This window comes from Brachyhypopomus gauderio, chromosome 5 (assembly GCF_052324685.1).
Source record: "Brachyhypopomus gauderio isolate BG-103 chromosome 5, BGAUD_0.2, whole genome shotgun sequence".
NCBI classification, from domain to species: domain Eukaryota; kingdom Metazoa; phylum Chordata; class Actinopteri; order Gymnotiformes; family Hypopomidae; genus Brachyhypopomus; species Brachyhypopomus gauderio.
In genome coordinates, this window is record NC_135215.1 from 14,489,449 (window position 1) to 14,514,500 (window position 25,052).

The 25,052-nt window shown below is 45.6% G+C and overlaps 1 protein-coding gene across 4 annotated transcripts in view; it reads left to right on the forward strand.

The window, feature by feature from the left end:
- Nucleotides 1-229: 229 nt before the first annotated feature.
- The window catches only part of LOC143514564 (ATP-binding cassette sub-family C member 5), a 39,077-nt gene continuing 14,254 nt past the window's right edge, over nt 230-25,052 (forward strand). For 2 of the 4 annotated variants that reach the window (XM_077005894.1, XM_077005893.1), the window contains exons 1-14: nt 231-564; nt 1,599-1,777; nt 2,120-2,275; nt 5,970-6,117; nt 7,683-7,916; nt 8,537-8,710; nt 9,014-9,161; nt 10,180-10,328; nt 16,729-16,836; nt 17,035-17,394; nt 18,027-18,098; nt 19,223-19,347; nt 19,451-19,523; nt 19,639-19,842. In XM_077005894.1, coding sequence (XP_076862009.1) covers nt 1,608-1,777; nt 2,120-2,275; nt 5,970-6,117; nt 7,683-7,916; nt 8,537-8,710; nt 9,014-9,161; nt 10,180-10,328; nt 16,729-16,836; nt 17,035-17,394; nt 18,027-18,098; nt 19,223-19,347; nt 19,451-19,523; nt 19,639-19,842 — 2,121 coding nt within the window. In that variant the 5' untranslated portion in view covers nt 231-564; nt 1,599-1,607. Of the gene's footprint in view, nt 565-1,598; nt 1,778-2,119; nt 2,276-5,969; nt 6,118-7,682; nt 7,917-8,536; nt 8,711-9,013; nt 9,162-10,179; nt 10,329-16,728; nt 16,837-17,034; nt 17,395-18,026; nt 18,099-19,222; nt 19,348-19,450; nt 19,524-19,638; nt 19,843-25,052 lie in introns of all 4 variants that reach the window. The other 2 variants (XM_077005895.1, XM_077005892.1) reach the window with 2 other exon arrangements.

Consider the following 25,052-nt stretch of genomic DNA (forward strand, 5'->3'; position numbering starts at 1 on the left):
ACTAGCTCCTTTTCTCTGAGCGATTTGTGTTTTACAACACGTCTGCATTTAGAAACAGAAAAATCGTGACTTTTTACACCTGACTATATGACGACTCGTCATTGATTTTCTATTATTTGGTCATAAGACCATGTGCTTTTCACCGTCACCTGTCTGGTTGCTTGGGCGACGCCAAATGCAAAGCTACAATTGGTCCTTGGTGAATGACATCACAGGGATATTTGGAATTCCGTCAGGAGTGGACAGGCAGGTTACGAAGTGCTGCCTCGAGCGCTGCACTGAAGTTGCTACGCCGCTGGGAACGCTAGGACGTTATTGTTGGCTATCGCAATATGGGCTTCATTTAAGTTACACTTTCGTAATGGAAGTGTTTACATGCTGTCTGTATTTATCCATAAAACTCTGGGCAGCGCACAAGGTGTGACATGTTCAGCAAAGGAGCTGAAAAGTATGCCATTTTAAATAATAAAGGTAACAGTGAGAAGATACCAAATACATGTATTTGAATTTGTAACTTTGAAAAGTCAAGAGGGTGAAAACCCCGACGTTGCAACACTTTGAAATGTAAGTTAACATTTTCAACAATTTTTAAGTTGTTTGTCAAGCGCTCTGTTGATTATTGTTTTGTTCATTATTAATGCACTATTATGAGACTACAATACATGCTTTAGGTCTGTTTACGTCATGAATGTACATTTTAGTTGGGTTTATTATTATTTATTATTATTTATATATTATATTATTAATATAAAAATAAAACATACAACATTACGACAACAAAAGGTAGAGTTTTCCATTATTTGTTTTACATCCATGTTTGAAACGTGAGAAAAGCCACAGCCACAACATATGGGGCGTTATTCCAGTGTGTTTCAGAGCTTTAATGTGTTCCGTGTAGCTACATTTGTACACGTCAGTTGACAGCTGTAGATAATATATTCACTAGCTAAACAGACTGTGGAAAATATCGGATTACCACAAAAATCGTTTGCAACCCTTTTGACTTTGCTGTTCAGAGGTGGTTCTCAATATCACTTTTACAGCAAATAGCGCGGTCACCCACCAACAAGTCAGATAGCCTACTTTTGCCACGTTGTGAATATCTGTCCCCTGACAACCCTTCCTTGGCGACAATCTGGTTGTGCTTAGACTGACCTCACTATTGTGTCTGTCCACCCTGCGCACTATCAATAATAAAACACTGTGCAGTGTGTTATCTGAATCGAACTTCTCATTACAGTCCTTGGCTACGTTTCCCAGGCAGGTCTGAGTGGCCACAAGCCCTCGGCTGCCTTGACCTTCTGGTCACTTACGCCATCGAGGGATCAGTGACAAACTAAGGGCAGGACAGCCTCGTGCGCTCCCGCCGTCCCCCGTAGCCCTCGAGGCTGCCAGCTGCGCTCTTAAAATAGATACTTGTCGTATTTATATGGGCAAGCATGCGCGATAGGTGCTCTCCCGTGCACGCCGGACGTAGGCTGCAGCTAGCGAATTCATAGGACACGTCTTTTCATTGACAGCATCGTTCTTTACAGGCCACAGTGCGCAGAAGCTATAGCGTATAGCTATAGTGTGTGTGTGTGTGTGTGTGTTACTAGAAAGCAGTCATGTACCCAGATGTCCTGGAGACAGCTGGAAGGGCAGAGGGCTTGTCTCTGTCCGGTCCCCAGACCCTGCCCGACCCAGAGGACGAGGCTGAGCTGGGCCATGAGTCTAAAAGGAAGAGTCGGTATCACCACAGCCTGCAGCTGCTTAAGCCCTTAAGGATCACACACAAGTAAGACCCCCACTGCTCAGTTATCAGAGCACCTCACACACATTAGGACATGCCAAGCACACATGGCCTTCTATGGCTAGATGACAGTGAGACTGCAGGGAGTTGACTGGAGGCCTTGATAAGGACCTCCTTATCCCCTCTCCCAGACCCCCACATGGGTGGGCACACTGACTGATAAACCACCTCTCTGAACTTTTTCACTGTGCCTCACCACTTCTGTGAGGAACGTGCAAACTGCAGTTCAAACACTGGCACCCGACTCGGGCCCTGGAGGAAGCCACGGCGTCTCCCACGGCTCTGTGTAGCGTCCGCTCCGCTCACACACCTGTCTCCTCCCCACAGGCACCGGCACCCGGTGGACAATGCCGGCCTGTTCTCCTTCATGACCCTGCACTGGCTGTCCCCTCTCGCCTGGAAGGCTCATAGGGCCTCGCGCCTCAACGTTGACGATGTGTGGGGCCTGTCAGCCCACGAAGCCTCCGACAGCAACTTCAGCAGGTGCGTGGCTATCTGCTCCGCCCCACGGGGGAAGTGGGAGGAGCTTAGCTGTGGTCCAGAGTTCAAGCGAGTGTGTGTGTGACGAGTGTGTGTGTGTGTGTGTGTGTGTGTGTGTGTGTGTGTGTGTGTGTGTGTGTGTGTGTGTGTGTGTGTGTGTGTGTGTGTGTGTGTGCAAAGCCGGAGTGGGCCACTTTTTCAGTCCAGGAGTTTCATGTCCAAATCCAGCCCAAAATTATTTTTCCCTCCCAATCGGCCAAAACTAGAGATTGACATGAGTCGGCCCATCGGGAATCCTGAATCTCCCGATTAGCCACTCTGGCTCTGTGTGTGTGTGTGTGTGTGTGTGTGTGTGTGTGTGTGTGTGAACACTGAAAGTGTGTGGAGGCATTGATGTGGGAATCCCTGGAGACAGAGCAGAATCACACAGCTTTGGCCTCCTCCACCTCCCTCTCAGAGTGTGCCAGTTTTGGCACATGGGTGTTATTAATAGCGAGGATTAGAGATTAGACAGAGACAGAGACACTGTTATCCTCTATGGCTTTAATGGGGCAGTTATGTCATTAGTGCCAGCACTGTCTCTTAACTGAGCTGCTCAGTTGAATCTGGCCTGACCAAGAATTTGTGTGTGTGTGTGTGTGTGTGTGTGGGGGGGGGGGGGGGGGGGGGGGGGGGGGGGGGCTACTGGAGTAGCTCACTGGTACTGACTGGCCCCTGATCACTGCTTGCTTGTCCATTTGAGCGCTGCTGAGCTTTTCTGAATGATGAAGACAAGACCCTGTCCTCACAGAACTGGACCTTCATGTCCCCAGTCCCACCCACGTTGTCTCCTGTCATGCGGCAGGTGCAGGTGTTGCATGGGCTCCTCAGGAGGGTGAAGGGTGTTATTTTACCCTGTGCCTGGCTTAGGGTCTCACTGTCTACTTACTGGCTCTGAACCAAACTTAGCTGGGGTATGTTTAAGGTGGAATGTGTGTGTGTGTGTGTGTGTGTGTGTGTGTGTGTGTGTGTGTGTGTGTGTGTGTGTGTGCTCACGCACGCACATGTATATATGTGAAGACATAAAAGACTCTCAGTATTACTAGAATTCCATAACTGTTAATTTAACTCAAAACAGAGGTGCTCAATGATATGAGAATAGCTAGTATCAATTCCAGGCTCCTTGTCAACGGGGAATCAAGGATTGTAATATCTGACACATGCTGATATAAAAAAAAATAACTTCTTTTTAAAGTTATCCATAGCTAGGAATCTGGCGCTGTTCTCTGTGTGAGAGGGGATGACCTTACATTGTCTCCTGCCAATCACAGCAGCATTATCCAATCATGGGTGTTTCTTTGTGCATATTGATGAGGGCAGCCATGTGTTACAGCATGGGTGGCAGCTCACATATTGGTGGTCTTTGGGCTTCACACGTTTCAGAGGACCCACATGCCTGGGTGACCCTTCCACAGCAGGTGGTCAATGGGTGGGAACTGGACTAACCACAGTGTAGAGAAAAATGAGTTGTAAAATGTTTTAAATGAGTGTAAAGAAATAATAATTGCAGGACTGGAATGTCTATGTGCCATCTTTGATCTGTCTGTATTAGATCTTTAGCTTGGTTGTCACTTGTCATATATATATATATATATATATATATATACACTGCTCAAAAAAAATAAAGGGAACACTCAAATAACACATCCTAGATCTGAATGAATGAAATATTCTCATTGAATACTTTGTTCTGTACAAAGTTGAAAAAATCATCAATGGAAATCAAATTTATTAACCAATGGAGGCCTGTATTTGGAGCCACACACGAAATTAAATTGTGTGTGGCCTCCACGTGCCTGTATGACCTCCCTACAACGCCTGGGCATGCTCCTGATGAGGTGGCGGATGGTCTCCTGAGGGATCTCCTCCCAGACCTGGACTAAAGCATCCGCCAACTCCTGGACAGTCTGTGGTGCAACGTGACGTTGGTGGATGGAGTGAGACCTGATGTCCCAGATGTGCTCAATCGGATTCAGGTCTGGGGAACGGGCGGGCCAGTCCATAGCTTCAATGCCTTCATCTTGAAGGAACTGCTGACACACTCCAGCCACATGAGGTCTAGCATTGTCCTGCATTAGGAGAAACCCAGGGCCAACTGCACCAGCATATGGTCTCACAAGGGGTCTGAGGATCTCATCTCGGTACCTAATGGCAGTCAGGCTACCTCTGGTGAGCACATAGAGGGCTGTGCAGCCCTCCAAAGAAATGCCACCCCACACCATTACTGACCCACTGCCAAACCGGTCATGCTGAAGGATGTTGCAGGCAGCAGATCACTCTCCACGACGTCTCCAGACTCTGTCACGTCTGTCACATGTGCTCAGTGTGAACCTGCGTGTGAACCTCAGTGTGAAAGAGCACAAGGCGCCAGTGGCGAATTCGCCAATCCTGGTGTTCTCTGGCAAATGCCAAGCGTCCTGCACGGTGTTGGGCTGTGAGCACAACCCCCATCAATGGACGTCGGGCCCTCATACTATCCTCATGGAGTCGGTTTCTAACCGTTTGTGCAAACACATGCACATTTGTGGCCTGCTGGAGGTCATTTTGCAGGGCTCTGGCAGTGCTCCTCCTGTTCCTTCTTGCACAAAGGTGGAGGTAGCGGTCCTGCTGCTGGGTTGTTGCCCTCCTACGGCCTCCTCCACGTCTCCTGGTGTACTGGCCTGTCTCCTGGTAGCACCTCCAGCCTCTGGACACTACGCTGACAGACACAGCAAACCTTCTTGCCACAGCTCGCATTGATGTGCCATCCTGGATGAGCTGCACTACCTGAGCCACTTGTGTGGGTTGTAGAGTCCGTCTCATGCTACCACGAGTGTGAAAGGACCACCAACATTCAAAAGTGACCAAAACATCAGCCAGAAAGCATAGGTACTGAGAAGTGGTCTGTGGTCCCCACCTGCAGAACCACTCCTTTATAGGGGGGTCTTGCTAATTGCCTCTCATTTCTACTTGTTGTCTGTTCCATTTGCACAACAGCAGGTGAAATTGATTCACAATCAGTGTTGCTTCCTAACTGAACAGGTTGGTTTCACAGAAGTGTGGTTGACTTGGAGTTCTATTGTGTTGTTTAAGTGTTCCCTTTATTTTTTGAGCAGTGTATATACACATTGCTCATGAAAATAACATGCTGGGCATAGGTTTCACTTGGACACTGTACAATGTAATATTTTGGGGTTATCACTGAGATTTGATATCAATTTCTGTCTTGATATCAATGTCTTTGTTTATTTTGAGATCAATTTCAGGTCACTAGACCTGCAGAATGAATAACGACTTCTTGAAACATTATCATGCTGTCCTTATTAATAATTTATATGAATAAATTTATGATAAAAAATAAGTGTATCATCACTTTTTTGTGTATGTGTATTCATACCCAATGTGTATTAATTCATATTGTGTGTATGAATTATGACACAATTGAATCATAGGATGATTTAATTGAATCATAAGGTGACATAATTCATAAGATGATGTAATTGCATGTCAAGATGTGTATGAATTGTGTGCATAAATTATGAATCATAATGTGTCTTGAGGTGTATGAATTATGTTGTGTGTGTGAATTATGAATCATAATGTCACAATGTGTATGAATCATGTTGCGTGTGTGAATTATGAATCCTAATGTGTCGTGATGTGTATGACGGCTCCTCAGGCTGGAGACTCTGTGGCACGAGGAGCTCAAGAGGAAGGGCAAAGATGGCGTATCTCTCTCCCGTGTCTTCTGGAGGTTCTGTCAGACCCGCGTAGTTGTGGCCATGCTTTGTCTGCTGCTCACGACGGCCACTGGCTTTGCTGGACCTGTGAGTGGTGGCCATTCTTATTTTAACAGCAGAGGGAAAACTCTCCATTCTTCTCATTCCACAAGCGCACCCAGACATACACTACTCACCAAAGTTAGGGATATTTGGCTTTTGGGTGGAATTTCAAGATGCATCTAAAATACACTCAAACTTTTACAGGTGAACTTAATGTGACCTTCTCTAAACTTTTGAATGCACAAGTCCAACTGTTCAAGTGCTTCAGTTCTTTTTATACAACTTGCTGTTCTCTAACAAGGAGCTTTAATTTAGCTTTACATTGGAGTTTACATTTTAACATCTTAACATTTTACATTGGAGTTTACAAAGTTTACATTGGAGACCGGCAGCTTTGCATACTTCCAGCTGTGGGCTGACTGCTTCCTACTCTGTTAACTCATCAGATCAGAGCTGCCTTTGACAAACAGTGAATCGCTTTATCATTTGCATAATGGAACCTTCATGTCTCTCTGTCACCTTCATCAAAACCAGTTCACCAAGGCCAGATTATGTTTAACCAGTCTTGAGTTCTATTACGGAATAGCAAATATATGTAATTAGGCTTTGCCAGTATGACAATGCATTATTGTTATCAGGATAAATTACAATGCATTGTGTGGTTTTGGGTTTTTAGGGGGTAAATCATGGGTGTTCATTATTTCGAAAGCTCTGTCTAACTGCATGTTTCGTAAAGAAATAGAGATTTAGACCAATTATCCAGAGTCTGTAAACAACACCCACCAGTGGCTTCAAATGAAAATTGTGTAAAATGAAAATAACAGGAGCTTTTTGGAAATTAGCCCATTATGCCAAAATCCAATTGTTTTTTCATCATATTCCTTTTTTCATTAGTTCAAAGCAAAATTCATTGTTTTGTGGTGCATATTGCATAGTTGTCTTCAAGAAATGTGATGCTACATTTCGCCTTACTGCTTATTTGTAATGGCCTCTTCTTGTTGTCTAAAACATTACAACGATAATCATCGGCTCCTCCAAACCACTGATCACTGAGCTGTGGCACTTCCTTTGAACTTCTAGTCCGTGCCCCTGAGATTCTTCTTGACCTATGTCTCGTAACAAAATGAGTTATCATGGGCCATCGTATCCAGACCAGTTCTAAACAGGAACTGTTCACCAGCAAATGCTTATGTGAGGACATTTGAATTCAAGAGCCCATTTAGATCAAAAGACATTTTATTGGGGAAAAGGCAGGACAATAAATGTGTAAAATAAGTGTTATATATCATTTGTACAATATTGTCTGATTTTGCCAGTGTCTGCAGCATACTGACAAGGCCTCTAATAAATCACTAGATGGTTTATTGTGTCAATAAATAATTTAGGTTAATCTATAACCAAGTCACATCAACGTTTTACCAAACAGGCTTTGAACAGATATAAATAAATAGACGAGACATATCACAATCTTAACATGAAGCAGTGTAATTGCAGTATAATACTTTTCCCCAGCCCTGGCCTTCCTAAAGCATTAAAGTGAAAGTGTGAAAACAATGAAGTCTGACATATGCGGTTCTACCTTTGACTCCCCCTCCGCGGTGTCTCGGCAGGCTGTTCTGATCCGGGCGCTGTTGGAGTACTGCCAGGGCTCAGAGCGGAGACTGCTCTACGGCCTGGGACTGGTGGGCGGCATTTTCCTCATGGAGCTGGCGCGCTCGTGGACCATGGCCCTCACGTGGGCCGTGAACTACCGCACTGCTGCCCGCCTGCGTGGGGCAGCACTCATGTTTGCCTTCCAGAAACTCTTACGCCTGCGCAGCACCAAAGACATGGGCGCGGGCGAGGTGAGGGACCCGCCGGGCCTCCGTCTGCACCCTGCGGCCCGTGTCAAACACTCACGCATAGTGTGCATGATCTTTCATACATTTGCCTGCAGTTTCTCTCCCCTACTGTGAACAGGGTGCTGAGCATGCATGTCTTTCTTAAATTGAAATTGCTTAAATGCGAATAAATGCTGGCATTTGTAATAATGAATGAAACCTGAAAGGAGACAGTTAGAATTACTTGAATCAGAAGCATGGCATGAAGGCATGGACTAGCTTTCATATACTGATAGCCATTTGGGCATGGCTGGGTTATTTCTGGATTAAGCATTCCTTTAAGAACAATGTGCAGAAGTTATTCAGCATGGTAGAAATGTAGGACAGGCCTTTTATCCAACAGGAGAGCTGCTTGTGTATATTGGAGGAGTGTTCATAACTTCAGCATATTATCAGCCGTGCCTGACACATTATCAGACCTCTTTATTTCCATGTACTACTGACCTCGGCTGGTTTTGTTCTGACCTTATTAGAGTCTGGCCGAGTGCCAGGTGCGTGTTGTTCTGCTCTGAGCACTCCATGTCCACTCAGTGTGTCACTTTAAAGTTTCCCTGCAGCTGACACCGACACTGCTGTGTTCTCAGCTGGTAAACATGTGCTCCAGTGACGGCCAGAGGCTCTTTGAGGCTGTGGTCACTGGTCCCCTGATGGCTGGTGGACCTTTGGTTGGTCTCCTCGGCCTCTCCTACACCACCTACTTCCTGGGACCAGCGGCGATTGTGGGCTCAGTCATATTTATCATCTTCTATCCCTCGATGGTATGTTCAAGCATGGCCTTCAACATGCCCCCCTCCAATATGCCCTCGTTCAGCCCTTCAACCTGCCTCTCTATATATCCCAGCCACCTTACCCTCCCCCCCTTCCACAATCCTTTCCTACATACCCCAGTCAATTTCCCCTTCCTCTTCAGTGTACTCTTCAATTTGACTGCTCCAACTTTGCCTACCTCATTCAAATTTCCCCCTTCAAATGATCCCTTCAAATGATCCCTTCAAATGATCCCTTCTGCTTACACATCTCAACTACACCCTCTCCATTTTCCTTTCTGTGCTCTCCTGCAGATGCTGGCGTCCCGTCTAACGGCCTACTTCCGCAGGAAGTGTGTGGCAGTCACAGACCGGCGTGTCCGACTGATGAATGAGATCCTCAGTTGTGTCAAGTTCATTAAGATGTACTGCTGGGAATCGGCCTTCACCAGCAGCATCAGTGGTAAGTCCTACCTCCACTCCAACGTAAGTAGGAGTACTGAGTCACACCTTCTCCAACTTTCTGCTCACTCTCGGAGAAATAGAAAGATGGTTCTCTCTCTATCTCTATCTTACTCACTCTCTCTCTCAATATTCCATCTTTCAGACTTGTGAGACTCCTTGAGCATTAAATCATAAAGTATTTAAAGCTATTTGATACCTAATGCTTCAAGAGGGATCCCATTTTGCTGAGTGTTTAGAAAAGAAAATGTTTGTAAATGTGTTTTTTTATGGTAGACTTGCATCATTCTGCTGTTTAATCTAAAATGTAATTAGCCTTTTCGGTAATACATTATCTCATCATCTGGTATTTCATGGATCACTCAAGCACCAATAACAAGGAATGGCATCGCCTGAAAATCTAATTAATTTTCCCCCTTGAATTGACTCTCGTTTTATAGGCGATTGACTAGAGTGTCATTCCAGGCACATACTTATTCCACACCAACTTGCATTTGAATTACAGAAACTCATCAGAAATGCACTGGGGGGCATTGTAGGCATTATGGCCGTGGTTCTGGGTTATTATTTGGAGGGCTGGCTAGCTGCTGGTCGGGATCCAGAGAGATGCTGAGTGACTCAGCTTGCTGGGAGCCAACGGGAAGGTAGTTGGACAGGCGGATGGCCGTGAGACATTTGGCTGTGGGAAGCGACTCTCGTCATGACCCTCATCCAGCACTCACCCTGCCTCACAGCCTGGGGCGAGGCGCTGTGAAGATCAGTCTTGCTGCTCTGGCTTTTCCCACTGTTGCTGACAGTGTTGCATTTAGAGGAAACAGACGAGCTGCATACATTCTGGGCGTTGAGCTGCACAGGATAAACAAACCCCCTGTCATTCCTCTCTCTATCCCTCTCTCTCCCTATCTCTCTCTATTCCTCTCCCTGTCTCCCTTTCTCTTTCTAACTCTCCCTCTCTCTCTCTCTCCCTGTCTCCACCCCCCTCCCCCTCATACTCTTCCACTATTGCCTCATGTATGTAGAGGTTCGAAAAGAAGAGAGAGGGATACTGGAGCAGGCTGGTTATGTTCAGAGTCTCACTACGGGCACAGCTCCAATCGTGGTGGTGATTGCCAGCGTGTGCACCTTCACTCTGCATATGGCCCTGGGCAACGATCTTACTGCAGCACAGGTACTCCCACTCTCTCTAGGTACTCCCACTCTCTCTAGGTACTCCCACTGTCTCCATGTACTCCCACTCTCTCAATGTACTCCCACTGTCTCCATGTACTCCCACTCTCTCAATGTACTCCCACTCTCTCTAGGTACTCCCACTCTCTCTAGGTACTCCCACTCTCTCAATGTACTCCCACTCTCTCTAGGTACTCCCACTCTCTCTAGGTACTCCCACTCTCTCTAGGTACTCCCACTGTCTCCATGTACTCCCACTCTCTCTAGGTACTCCCACTCTCTCAATGTACTCCCACTCTCTCTAGGTACTCCCACTCTCTCAATGTACTCCCACTCTCTCTAGGTACTCCCACTCTCTCTAGGTACTCCCACTGTCTCCATGTACAGTTGTGATCAAATTTATTCAACCCCCACTGAAATAAAGTGTTTTGGCCAGTTTGACATTGATTTTGATCATTTCAGTCATCTTATTTACAATTATATCAAAGAGGCACTTATAAATTAGACAAACATAACATAATATTTATGATGGAATAACCACAAATGTCTTTACTGTGCTCACATCATTATCAGTTTTATTCAACCCCCTAGTGACATTATTTTTTAGTACTTAGTACAACATCCTTTTCCAGTTATGACAGCTTTCAAGCGTGAAGCATAGCTTGACACAAGTGTCTTGCAGCGACCTATGGGTATCTTAGCCCATTCTTCATGGGCAAAAGCTTCCAGTTCAGTCACATTCTTAGGCTTGCGCACTGCAACTGCCTTCTTTAGGTCCCACCAGAGGTTCTCAATTGGATTTAAGTCTGGTGATTGCGATGGCCACTCTAGAATGTTCCAGCCTTTCATGTTCAACCATGCTCTAGTGGACTTGGATGTGTGCTTCGGATCATTGTCCTGTTGGAAGGTCCAACGTCTCCCAAGCCGCAGGTTTGTGACTGACTCCATCACATTTTCCTCCAAGATCTCCTGGTACTGAAGGGAATTCATGGTACCCTGCACACGTTGAAGCTTTCCTGTACCATTAGAAGCAAAACAGCCCCAAAGCATAATTGACCCCCCGCCATGCTTCACAGTAGGCAAGGTGTTCTTTTGTTCATAAGCCTGGTTCTTCCTTCTCCAAACATAGCGCTGGTCCATTGTGCCAAACAGTTCTAATTTAGTTTCATCTGACCACAGTACACTGTCCCAAAACCTTTGTGGCTTGTCCACATGACTTTTGGCATACTGCAGTCGACTTTTCTTGTTCTTTGGAGTCAGCAAGGGGGTGCGTCTGGGCGTTCTGGCATGGAGGTCTTCGTTATGCAGTGCGCGCCTTATTGTCGGAGCTGAAACTTCAGTGCCCACATCTGACAGGTCTTTTTTCAGTTCCTTAGCAGTCACGCGGGGATTTTTCTCCACATTACGCTTCAGGTAGCGCACAGCAGTCGCGGTCAGGATCTTCTTTCTGCCACGACCAGGTAACGTTTCCACTGTGCCCTTTAACTTGAACTTGCGAATGATACTTCCGATAGTGTCTCTTGGAATATTTAACAACTTCGCAATCTTTTTATATCCACTGCCATTCTTGTGAAGAGCAATAACCTCTTCTCTTGTCTTCTGGGACCATTCTCTTGCCTTCACCATGCTTGGAATCACACCAGTAGATGTCTAGAAGGAGCTGAGTATCACAGTCCTTTTAAATCTGCCTAATTGGTGCTTATCATGCTTGATTGCTGCTCGTTGACATCCACAGATGTTTTCAATACCTGATGGAAAACACTGGAATGAACCTCTGTTCTTAGGAGTGGTAGTCGTAAAGGGGTTGAATAATTGTGTCAATGAAGAAATCACAAAAAGGCCATTTAATACTTTATGACAAAAAAAAATGATGCTATCTTAGTTGCATTTAGTTCTTTAACAAGTCCTTGTAAGATTTCATTATGAACACAATTACAAATGTGCACTGAATTCCATAAAACCCTTCGCAGCATTGGGGGTTGAATAAATTTGATCACAACTGTACTCCCACTCTCTCTAGGTACTCCCACTCTCTCAATGTACTCCCACTCTCTCTAGGTACTCCCACTCTCTCCATGTACTCCCCCTCTCTCCAGGTACTCCCCCCCTCTCTAGGTACTCCCCCTCTCTCTAGGTACTCCCACTCTCTCCATGTACTCCCCCCTCTCTAGGTACTCCCCCTCTCTCTAGGTACTCCCACTCTCTCCATGTACTCCCACTCTCTCTAGGTACTCCACCTCTCTCCAGGTACTCCCCCCCTCTCTAGGTACTCCCCCTCTCTCTAGGTACTCCCATTCTCTCCAGGTTCTCCCATTCTCTCCAGGTTCTCCCATTCTCTCCAGGTACTCCCATTCTCTTCAGGTACTCCCATTCTCTTCAGGTACTCCCACTCTCTCCATGTATTCCCACTCTCTCTAGGTATTCCCACTCTCTCCATGTATTCCCACTCTCTCCATGTATTCCCACTCTCTATAGGTACTCCCATTCTCTCCAGGTTCTCCCACACTCTCCAGGTACTCCCACTCTCTCCAGGTACTCCCACTCTCTCCAGGTACTCCCACTCTCTCCATGTACTCCCCCTCTCTCCAGGTACTCCCCCCCTCTCTAGGTACTCCCCCTCTCTCTAGGTACTCCCCCTCTCTCTAGGTACTCCCACTCTCTCCATGTACTCCGCCCCTCTCTAGGTACTCCCACTCTCTCCATGTACTCCCCCCCTCTCTAGGTACTCCCACTCTCTCTAGGTACTCCCCCCCTCTCTAGGTACTCCCCCTCCAGGTACTCCCCCCCTCTCTAGGTACTCCCCCTCTCTCCAGGTACTCCCCCCCTCTCTAGGTACTCCCACTCTCTCCATGTACTCCCCCCTCTCTAGGTACTCCCCCTCTCTCCAGGTACTCCCCCCCTCTCTAGGTACTCCCACTCTCTCCAGGTACTCCCACTCTCTCTAGGTACTCCCACTCTCTCTAGGTACTCCCACTCAAGTTCAAGTTTTTTTCAAGTTCAAGTTGCTTTATTGACATGACAAATTCACATTTGTATTGTCAAAGCATTCATATATAAAAATGATAAATAAATAAGTAAATTAAAAAAAAAAATAAAATTAAAATTGTACATCAATGTAAACATAAAGTATCAATATGCATGTATATCCATAACATAGAACAATGAAAAGATACATACAGAACTGTTAATTAATAAATGTAATAATTGAACTGCTAATAAATAAATTTGATAATAATTAAAATACATATGCAGTATCATACAAAGGGGAACAACAACTATATATAACCTCTGGACAGACTACATATAGATAAACTCTTCTGGTGTTTCACTCACTGTCCCGGAGTTTGTTACATTCCTGTACGTATCTGGCTGCCGTGGAGGTTGATGGACCCTCTCCTAATATGATGGCCAGTTTCTCATAATCGGTCATCAGTCTGAAGCTGCTCACCTGATTTTCAAACTGACTGAAATATTTATGTCTGATTTCTTCATATTTGGGGCATTTTAGAAGGAAGTGCACCTCTGTCTCTAACTCACCTGTCCTGCAGTGACCACACACTCTTTGGTCTCTGGGGATCCAGGACTGTTTAAAGCGGCCGCTCTCGATGGCCAGGCTGTGGTCACTCAGTCTGTATCTGGTGAGGATCTGTCTCTGCTTCGTATCTCGGACAGTGAGGAGATATATGGCCAGGGTGTATTCACGTTTTAGGGTCAGAAAGCAGTTTAGTCTAGTTTGGGTTTGAGTTTGGGTTCTCCAATGTTCCAGATAAGTGTTTTTACGCTGTTTAATAATTTGGGAGACTCTGATTGGTGTTTGGGAAGCAGTGCTGGTCAGAGAGTTGGGGTTATTAGAGGTCAGTCTCTGGACCAGCTGACACATGGGACTCTTTTCAGGGTTCAGCTCTTGGGACTGGAGAGCCTGAAAGTGCAGGCTTGTTGTGTCACTTGATTTTAGGTGCATATAAAATTTAAGTACTCTTTTTTCAATATTAATGATTAAGGGAAATCTGCCTAATTCGGCCCTGCATGCATTAGTTGGGGTTTTTCTTTGGACGTGTAAGATCATTCTACAGAATTCTGCATGCAGGGTTTCAGTGGGATTCTTGTCCCATCTAGTGTAGTCATGATGACTGAGTGGACCCCATACTTCACTACCGTACAGCGCAATGGGCAGAATTATACTGTCAAAGATCTTTAGCCAGATTGGAATTGGGATGTGGATGTTGGCGAATTTGTTTTTAATGGAGTAGAGGGCTCTACAGGCCTTCTCTTTCAGTGCATCCACTGCCAGACCAAAGCCTCCTGAGGCGCTGATTCTGAGCCCCAGGTAATTATAGGAGAGGGTGTGATCTAGGGCGGTGTCTCCTAGATAGAAAATGTGTCTGCCTTCCTGAGATCTGGCTTTCTTTTGGAAGATCATGACTTTAGATTTATCAGGGTTGACTGTCAGGGCCCAGGTCTGACAGTACTCCTCCAGCAGGTCCAGGTGCCGCTGAAGCCCCTGTTCTGTAGGCGACAGCAGTAGCAGGTCATCTGCGTAGAGGAGGAATTTAACTTCCGCTCCGTTTAGTGTCAGGCCGGGGTTTGCAGATTGCTCCAGTAACACTGCTAGATCATTTATATAGATATTAAAGAGAGTTGGAGACAAGCTGCAACCCTGCCTGACACCACGCCCCTGAGTGAAGACCTCCGTCATTTTATTGCCAATTTTTACTCCACATTTATTACTGACATACATCGATTTAATGATGTCATAGACTTTACCCCCTACACCATTTTGTAGAACTTTATAGTATAGTCCTTCTTGCCAGATTGAATCAAATGCTTTTTTGAAATCTATAAAACATGCAAAAACTTTAGTGTGATCTTTTGTATGTAGATGTTGGTGGATTAGGGTGTGTAGGGTGTAAATGTGGTCAGTAGTGCGGTGATTTGGTAAAAAACCAATCTGTCCTTTACTCAAGACACTGTGTTCAGTAAGGAAGGCCTGTATCCGGGCGTTAATGATACAGCAGAACACCTTCCCCAGGTTACTGCTCACACAGACGCCTCGGTAGTTGTTGGGGTCAAATTTGTCTCCACTCTTGTAGATCGGGGAAATAAGCCCCCTGCTCCAGATCTCAGGAAAGATCCCACTCTCTCCATGTACTCCCCCTCTCTCCAGGTACTCCCCCCCCCTCTCTAGGTACTCCCCCCCTCTCTAGGTACTCCCCCTCTCTCCATGTACTCCCCCCCTCTCTAGGTACTCCCACTCTCTCTGGGTACTCCCCCCCTCTCTAGGTACTCCCCCTCTCTCCAGGTACTCCCCCCCTCTCTAGGTACTCCCACTCTCTCTATGTACTCCCCCCCCCCCTCTCTAAGTACTCCCCCTCTCTCCAGGTACTCCCCCTCTCTCTATGTACTCCCATTCTCTCCAGGTTCTCCCATTCTCTCCAGGTACTCCCATTCTCTTCAGGTACTCCCACTCTCTCTAGGTATTCCCACTCTCTATAGGTACTCCCATTCTCTCCAGGTTCTCCCACACTCTCCAGGTACTCCCCCTCTCTCCAGGTACTCCCACTCTCTCCATGTAATCCCACTCTCTCCATGTATTCCCACTCTCTCTATGTATTCCCACTCTCTCTAGGTACTCCCACTCTCTCTAGGTACTCCCCCTCTCTCTAGGTACTCCCATTCTCTCCAGGTACTCCCATTCTCTTCAGGTACTCCCACTCTCTCTAGGTATTCCCACTCTCTATAGGTACTCCCATTCTCTCCAGGTTCTCCCACACTCTCCAGGTACTCCCCCTCTCTCCAGGTACTCCCACTCTCTCCATGTATTCCCACTCTCTCTATGTATTCCCACTCTCTCTAGGTACTCCCACTCTCTCTAGGTACTCCACCTCTCTCTAGGTACTCCCATTCTCTCCAGGTTCTCCCATTCTCTCCAGGTTCTCCCATTCTCTCCAGGTACTCCCATTCTCTTCAGGTTCTCCCACACTCTCCAGGTACTCCCCCTCTCTCCAGGTACTCCCACTCTCTCCATGTATTCCCACTCTCTCCATGTATTCCCACTCTCTCTATGTATTCCCACTCTCTCCAGGTTCTCCCACTCTCTCTAGGTACTCCCACTCTCTCTAGGTACTCCCACTCTCTCCAGGTTCTCCCACTCTCTCCAGGTATTCCCACTGTCCCACAGCAGACACTGAGGGCCAGCAGTAGATATACAGTCACCAGCTAATCCTTCTCTTCTCTGTGGGATCTGCTTCCATCTCTTTTTCTTTTATTTTCCCTCTCCATTTCTGCTTCTCTCCATTTCAGCCTCTCTCTCTGCATATGTCCTTTCTTTATTCTTTATAGTTTTCTGTTTTTTTATTGTGCTGACTGCCTGTCTGTGGCACTATCCATGTCTGTGTCTGCAGGCCTTCACTGTTGTCGCTGTGTTCAACTCCATGACCTTCGCGCTAAAGGTCACGCCCTTGGCTGTGCGCTCTTTATCAGAGGGCGCTGTTGCTGTAAAAAGATTTCAGGTAGAAGACAAATATATTCCAACCCACATACATGTGCAAACACATGCAAATGCAATTTTCCTCCACTTACTTGTGGCAGTTGTTATTCCACCTGTCAGAACCATTGCCGTGATTGGTTGGGCTGTTAAACGTGAGCCTTTCAAACCCGCCCACAGCTGTGTGCATACTCAGTGCCCCTCCTTCCTGTTCATCCCGTAGAGACTTTTCTTAATGGAAGACCGAGAAATGATCCCAGCCAAGATGGAGGACCCCGAAAATGCTGTTGAGTTCCGGGACGCGACGCTAGCGTGGGACAGATATCGCCCCCCAAAGGTCAAAGCCAGCCGTGCACAGGAGGGGTGGAGAGGTAGAGGCATGCGTAGGGTGCTCCGCAGGGAGCAGCTGAGCCTCCACATCACCTCCTCGGAGGAGCAGAAGAACAAAGGCGAGTGCCCTAATGCCGAGAGTCTCCTCACACACATGGAGCAGGACAGCCCACAGAGCACAGTCTCCTCCACCCAGAGCATCCGCCCGCCATTCCACCAAACCCTGCACCACATCAGCCTGAACATCCGCAAGGTAGCGCCGCCACTCTCACACCAGCACCACCTGACGTGTTGTCATGGATACCCACCTGTGCAAGAGATTACAGCTACGGCACGGCCCATATTCCCACGGGGCCTCCTCAGACACCTGCTGTTGGTTTGTCAATGAGAGCTGTTTGAGGAACACTGCTAGAAGACCTGCTGCACTGGTGTTTTTGATTGGTTTGCATTAAACTCACCTTTAAATCTGTCAAAGTCAGGTGAAAATAGCCCCTTGCAAGAGTTGTGGCACACACCATTGGTCTGTTTGTTTTGATATGATGCATTAAAAAGGTCTTCATGAGCTTCATATGTTTTGATGAGATGCATCTTAACGAGCAGGCTGAGAATGAATGCAGTTTTAGAATGTTTACTAGACAGCTTACAGAGAATGGTCTCCACAGTCACATCACCTCACACTTGTAGAAGAAGCTACAGAAGAAATAATCAAATTTAACTCAAAATTAAGTATCAGTTAGTTGAAATTGTGTTCTATATAGACATTACTATACATCAATCTCTTGAAAAAAATAAATGTGTATTTTGTCAGTGTTAGTGTCATTTGTGGCATGTAGATTTCCTGTTCTTCTTGACCGCATGGCTGTCTGTGTCTTCCTGTGTGCACAGGGTGTTCTGGTGGGGGTGTGTGGTGGTGTGGGCAGCGGGAAGAGTTCCATGCTCTCTGCACTCCTGGGCCAGGTGAGAGATCACCCTTCACACCTGAACGCTGTGGGCCATGTGTGTGAACAGGCCCCTTATCTCGGGCGAGTTATGGTAAAACAGAGCCCCCCATTGATCTGCTGCAGTTCCCGACAGACGTGTGGACTCGAGTCACATGACTTGGACTCAAGTCCGACTCGAGTCACTAAACTGATGACTTGTGACTTGACTCGACAACATCACTGAAGACTTGCGACTTGACTTAGACTTTACCTTTACTGAATTGGACTTGGAATCGGACTTGAGCTTTAAGACTTGAAAAGACTTGAAATCCTTATTTTTACTAGGGTGACCAGATTTGGGTTTCTGAAAAGGAGGACACCTTTTACAAATTTATTTTTTAGCGGCGTGTGTGTCAAACCCTAGACGTCGAATTGGCTACCATGTATGTCAATCAATATACAACCGTCAGTGCAGATGGACGTCCATCATTCATCCACTACTTTTTAATGTCATGCGATCTACCCACACTTCCTTCGCAAAATACCGGACAATTTTGAAATTCCCCCCGGACATTTTTTTAGGTCTCAAAAGTAGGACATGTCCACGGACGGACGGACGAATGAACGAACGAAAGTCACTGAGGCGAGGGGGGGGGGTGCTGTAGGTGATGACAACAATTGCGACATCTCACTCAAGCGAACCGAAACACTCAAACGCCTAACGTTAGTTAGTCTGACTAACTTAATATACTACTAATCTACTGCATCAACTGTGTTAAATATTGAAATTACATCTGGTGACTTGACTAGGATTTGAAGTTTAAGACTTGGGACTTGACTCGAGACTTGATTGTATTGACTTGGGACTTGACTCGAGAATTGATTGTATTGACTTGCGACTTGACTCGAGACTTGATTGTATTTACTTGGGACTTGACTCGAGACTTGATTGTGAAGATTTGAGACTTACTTGTTACTTGCAACTTAGTGACTTGTTCACATGTCTGGTTCCCGATATGCACTTAAGGTAGAGGGGTCCCCGTACACTGCCTGAAACTTCAGCTAAATGCGTGTTGTCTGGTGGGAGCATGCGCTAGGAAACAGGCAGGGTGGGAAATATGAGACTGAGATCATCTGGAGCACCGTCTGCCTCCTCCACAGATGACCCTGCTGGGTGGGGCGGTGGCTGTGAACGGGAACTTGGCCTATGTGGCCCAGCAGGCCTGGATCCTCAACAGCTCCCTGAGGGAGAACATCCTGTTTGGGAGAGAGTACACTGAGGAAAAGTAAGACCTCTCTTCTGGACTTACCTAGGAAGTCAGTGTGTCAAAGCTTGTTTACAGAAGCCAGTTGGCTGTGGCTTAGATTTTCCTGCGTCCCTCCGGTCAGGTACAATGGCGTTCTGGAGGCCTGTTGTTTAATTCCTGATATTACAGAGCTGCCATACGGTGACATGACAGAGGTAATGACACACTGCGTAGCTCAGAGCTTGCTCCCTGGGCTTCTCCATAATTAGCGTAATTTTTAAAATGGTTTCTAATTCTCACGGGCTCCTGATCTCCTGTGAACTGCTGCAGATCGGGGAGAGGGGCGCCAACCTCAGCGGAGGCCAGAGGCAGCGTCTGAGCCTGGCACGGGCGCTCTACAGCGACAGGCCCGTCCTGCTGCTGGACGACCCGCTCAGCGCCGTGGACGCCCACGTGGCCGCACACCTCTTCTACAGCGCCATCTGCAGGGCGGCCGGGGAAAAGACAGTTATCTTCGTCACACATCAGCTACAGGTGAATCCGTATGGAGGGGGAGGAAGCGCATGTGTGTGGTGGTGTGTGTGTTTCTGCGTGCATGTTTTGTATGGAGGCAAAAATTCCAGATGTGCATATTCTGTCATGGGGAGGTTTTTTTGAGAAGTTTGTTTTTGCCTCTAGTCTTGGATGTACGTACTCTTATATGCTGTCCTGCACTGTTCCTCAAGGACTAGTGTCCCCCTTGGTGATGGTGAAATATTGTTCTTCTTTACATAAAGCAGGACCAGACAGTAAGTCATGAGAACATTGAATCTGTAACACTGTTTCAGAACATACCAGGAATAGATCTTTGGCATATAAAGTGTTTAGTGTATATAGTGTTTGGGAGGCTCACACGAAAATTTCTGACTCTGCATTACACTCTTCCTGCACTATGGCTTTATAATGGAATTTTATGAGTTACTTACTTAACTTGTTAAGTATAATATCTTAAATTACTTAAATTGGTGCCAGTATAACATAAGTCCTACTGCAAAAACACTTATGGCAATACGGCATATTGACACTTACATTCTGATTAAGGCTGCCAAGATCGGCCACTGAATGGCTCAACATACGGTCACACATACAGCTAAAAAACAATATGTCTGCATGTGATTTTGTTCTATGACTTCTCTCTCTCCCTCCCTCTCTCTTACACACATTACACCATCAGGTCAGATGTGTGAATCAGTATTTTGTGCCATAAAGTAACAATAACAGCAAGATTTACAAGAAACACATGCACAGACATGCCTACCTATATGATTAATAAAAACACTCCCCTAGCCACACCCTCACATTCCTCAGTTACTAATCATCTCTGTCTGTGTTGGGCAGCACGTGTGGCTTGGTGGTTAGCACGTTTGCCTCTCAGCACTGGGGTCTTGGGTTCAAGTCCCTATCTGAGTGGAGTTTCCATATTCTCCCTGTGTTTGCGTGGGTTTCCTCCTGGGTCTCCGGTTTCATCCCACAGTCCAAAAACATGGAAGTTAGGTAAATTGGCAGTCCCAGACAAATTCTCCCTGAGTGTGTGTCTGTGTCTCTCTCTGTTCAATAAAAACAAGTTGTTGTCTGAGTGTGTGTGCTTGTATGCCCAGTGGTGGATGGTGCTCTGCCACTAGGATCTGTCCTCTCTCTCCCCTTCCTGCACCCCATTCAGTCCCCCAGGGGGCTGTGGATCCCGGTAGCGAGTACGCTGTGCGCAGTTGGTTGCCACTTTTCGCTGGTGTGTGATTGGTTGTCTGAGACAATTGTAAAGCGCCTTGGGTATCCTGAAAAGGCGCTATATAAATTGAAACATTCATTCATTCATTCTGTCTACATACACTCACCGGCCACTCTATTAGGTATACCTGTCCAACTGCTCATTAACGCAAATGTTGAATCAGCCAATAACATGGCAGCAACTCAATGCATTTAGGCATGTACACATGGCCAAGAGGATCTGCTGCAGTTCACGCTGAGCATCAGAATGGAAAAGAAAGATGATTTAATAGACTTTGAACATGGCATGGTTGTTTGTGCCAGACAGGCTAGTCTGAGTATTTCAGAAACTGCTGATCTACTGGGATTTTCACGCACAATCATCTCAAGGGTTTACAGAGAATGGTCCGAAAAAGAGAAAATATCCAGGGAGCGGCAGTTCTGTGGGTGCAAATGCCTTGTTGATGCCAGAGGTCACAGGAGAATGGCCAGACTGATTCGAGCTGATAGAACGGCAACAGTAACTCAAATAACCGGTTGTAACTGTCGTTACAACTGAGGCATGCAGAAGAGCATCTCTGAACGCACAACACGTCGATCCTTGAGATGGATGGGCTATAGCAGCAGAAAACCACACCGGGTGCCACTCCTGTCAGCTAAGAACAGGGAACTGAGGCTACAATTTGCACAGGATCACCGAAATTGGACAATAGAAGATTGGAAAAAATGTTGCCTGATCTGATGTGTCTCGATTTCTTCTGTGACATTCAGATGGTAGGGTCAGAATTTGGCGTCAACAACACGAAAGCATGGATCCATCTTGCCTTGTATCAATGGTTCAGGCTGGTGGTGGTGCAATAGTGTGGGGGATATTTTCCTGGCACACTTTGGGTTCATTAGTACCAATTGAGCATCATGTCAATGCCACAGCCTACCTGAGTATTGTTGCTGACCATGTCCATCCCTTTATGACCACAGTGTACCCATCTTCTGATGGCCACTTCCAGCAGGATAAAGAGCCATGTCATAAAGCGCGAATCATCTCAGACTGGTTTCTTGAACATGACAATGAGGTCACTGCACTCAAATGGCCTCCACAGTCACCAGATCTAAATCCAATAGAGCACCTTTGGGATGTGGTGGAACGGGAGATTCACATCATGAATGTGCAGCTGACAAATCTGCAGCAACTGTGTGATACTGTCATGTCAATATGGACCAGACTCTCTGAGGAATGTGTCCTGTACCTTGTTAAGACAGTTCTGAAGGCAGAAGGGGGTCCAACCCGGTACTAACAAGGTGACCTAATAAAGTGGCTGGTGAGTGTACATAAACAAACCCACACACCTAACTATAAGATTCATTTAAACACTCCCCTAGCCATACCCTCACATGCCTCACTGGCTAACACACAGAGGCAGACGAAGTACTCAATTTCATTACTTGAGTCAAAGTACAGATACCACTGGTCAAATGCTACTCCGATACAAGTGAAAGTTGCATGTTCAAAATCTTACTTAAGTGAAAGTACTGAAGTACTTGCTTTTAAAAATACTTAAGTATTAAAGTACACCTTCCGTCACATTTGTAAAAAAGTTATAGTTTAAAAGTATTATACATCCTACCAAATCCTCTTTGGGCATAATATTCATACAGTCTTTGATAATAATCCATAAGGCATATTCCAATGATGTACATCATTCAGGTAGTGGTAGCAGAAAAGTTTAACCTACACTTTAGTTTAAGGAACAAAAACATTTTCTAAAACCACAATTCACTGATTAGCCTAGCCTAACCTGTTTAAGCAAATTATGTTACCATATTAAAAGTCAATAATAAAATGACGGTTTTCTCTCTTTGCTAGTTAGGTATTCAGTCATCCAATACAACATTATGCTACAGTCAATATAAACAAAGACAAAGTAAAATTAGCAGTGTGGCATCTTCTAACCTTGCTACAACCTTTTACAGTATGGCTAAAGCCCACCAACTCCATGCCACCCAACATGCTAACAAACTCTTTTCAAACTAGAAATCACAGCCACATTAGAATTATTGACATTAATTCTACACTGACATTAGAATGGAAACATTATTTGACAAGATTCGATTAACCCACACGGTTTCCCTTATTGATGTTTCCGTAGTTTGAATTACTTGCCAATATAATGTTAACATTATTTATAGTGATCCTAGCAGACCTAGCAGTGGAGTGAGCAGGCAAAGTCATTTCACTAGCCTTACTGCAAAGCTCCTCTGACTACATAGTCACTTAACAAAACATTTAGGCTGCATACCGTAATATACTTCCTCAGGTGGGACGGTGAATTTTGGTATGCAGTGATATAGTTTGTTTTTGGAAAACAAAGCATGGATTTAAAACGATAGGAATGATTCATCCGTTCAGAAAACTGGAACATTTTGTCGAGATACGGCCATGGGTGCAAAAGAGCATGCCAGGGTTGCCAGCTCACACGCATTTGACCGTTTTCACACGCTCTCACGCCACAGTTCCGATATCTCACGCCGAAAAAAAATCTAGTTTATTTACCTCTGATCTATATCTATCAACCACCGGCGATCGCGATATAATACTTAATTTGTGTCCATTTTTCACCGCCCCGGTAACGTTCGCCACCCCCCGATCAACAATTTACACTCGCCACCAAGTCCAGGTTCAAATCTCCCTCCAAGCGATCTTGAAAAGTTGGCAACCCTGGCATGCTCCATCACCGCCGTCTCCGCTCATGTTGCTGTTATTTAGGAAAAGAACGACTAGCGACACCGAACTTGATTTTACACCTCACAGACACATCATTGATTGCTGATAGGCTGTCACCTGTGAAAATACTATCGGGGGAGGGGAGGAGAGTTGTGTGTGGAAGTAACGAGTAACGAGAGCTGGACAGAAATGTAGTGGAGTGATAAGTACTGTATTTGTTATTCAACTGTAGTGAAGTGAAAGTCATAAGTATTTTTAAAAAATCAACTTAAGTAAAGTACAAATACTCAAGAACTGTACTTAAGTACAGTACTTAAGTAAATGTACTTCGTTACTGCCCACCTCTGCTAACACACACACGCGCGCGCACACACACACACACACACACACAAAGTAAAAAAAAAAAAACTATTACGGCATGTGACTTAGTTCTTTGATCTGAATAATTTTTCCATTACAATTTCTTTTGGACTTCCAGGCTTTTAGTGCTTCATAAGCCTGTTAACTGGACACTGACATTTAAGAGTACACTTCATGCATTCTAATCAAAGGTAAATCATTTTGCTCAAAACGCTGCTCACCTCCTATATGGCTCCTTGGGCCCATGATACAGTAACAATAACTGCAAGGTTTGCAAGAAACTCATCTCAGTGACTAATGATCATCTCTGTCTACATACACGTATACATAAACAAACACCCACACCTAACTATAGGATTCATTTAAATACTCCCATAGCCATAACCTCACATACCTCTGTGACTAACACACTAACACTAACTATATCACGGCATGCGACTTAGTTGTATGATCTGAATCATTTTGCCTTTACAATTTCTTTTGTACACTTTTCCTATAACGAGTTGCCAGTTTATTAAGTAGAAACCCCCTTCACACAAATTGTGTAGTGCCATATCCTGAGTTCTTCACACCTGTCATTTCATGGGTTTACAGTTAATGGGGAAACAAAGAAACAGTGACTGGCAACCATATGGGCAAATACAGCTTGTGAGTTCAAGAGGTCAAAGGAGAAAGGCACAAGTCACACAACCCATTCTGTGTAAGCCTTTTTGACCCAGAAGATATTCACCATAACAATGACAGATCACGTATGTTTGCAGCAAATCCATTATAAAACAACATCAGGAAAAATACCTCTCCAGTGGATACATGAGCTTTCAAACTGAACAGAGGTGGAATAAAATGTTGTTTGATTAGACATCTCCAAGTCCCTTTTAGATCATTTTGATTGCAGGACTAGAATACTGCATACACCCAC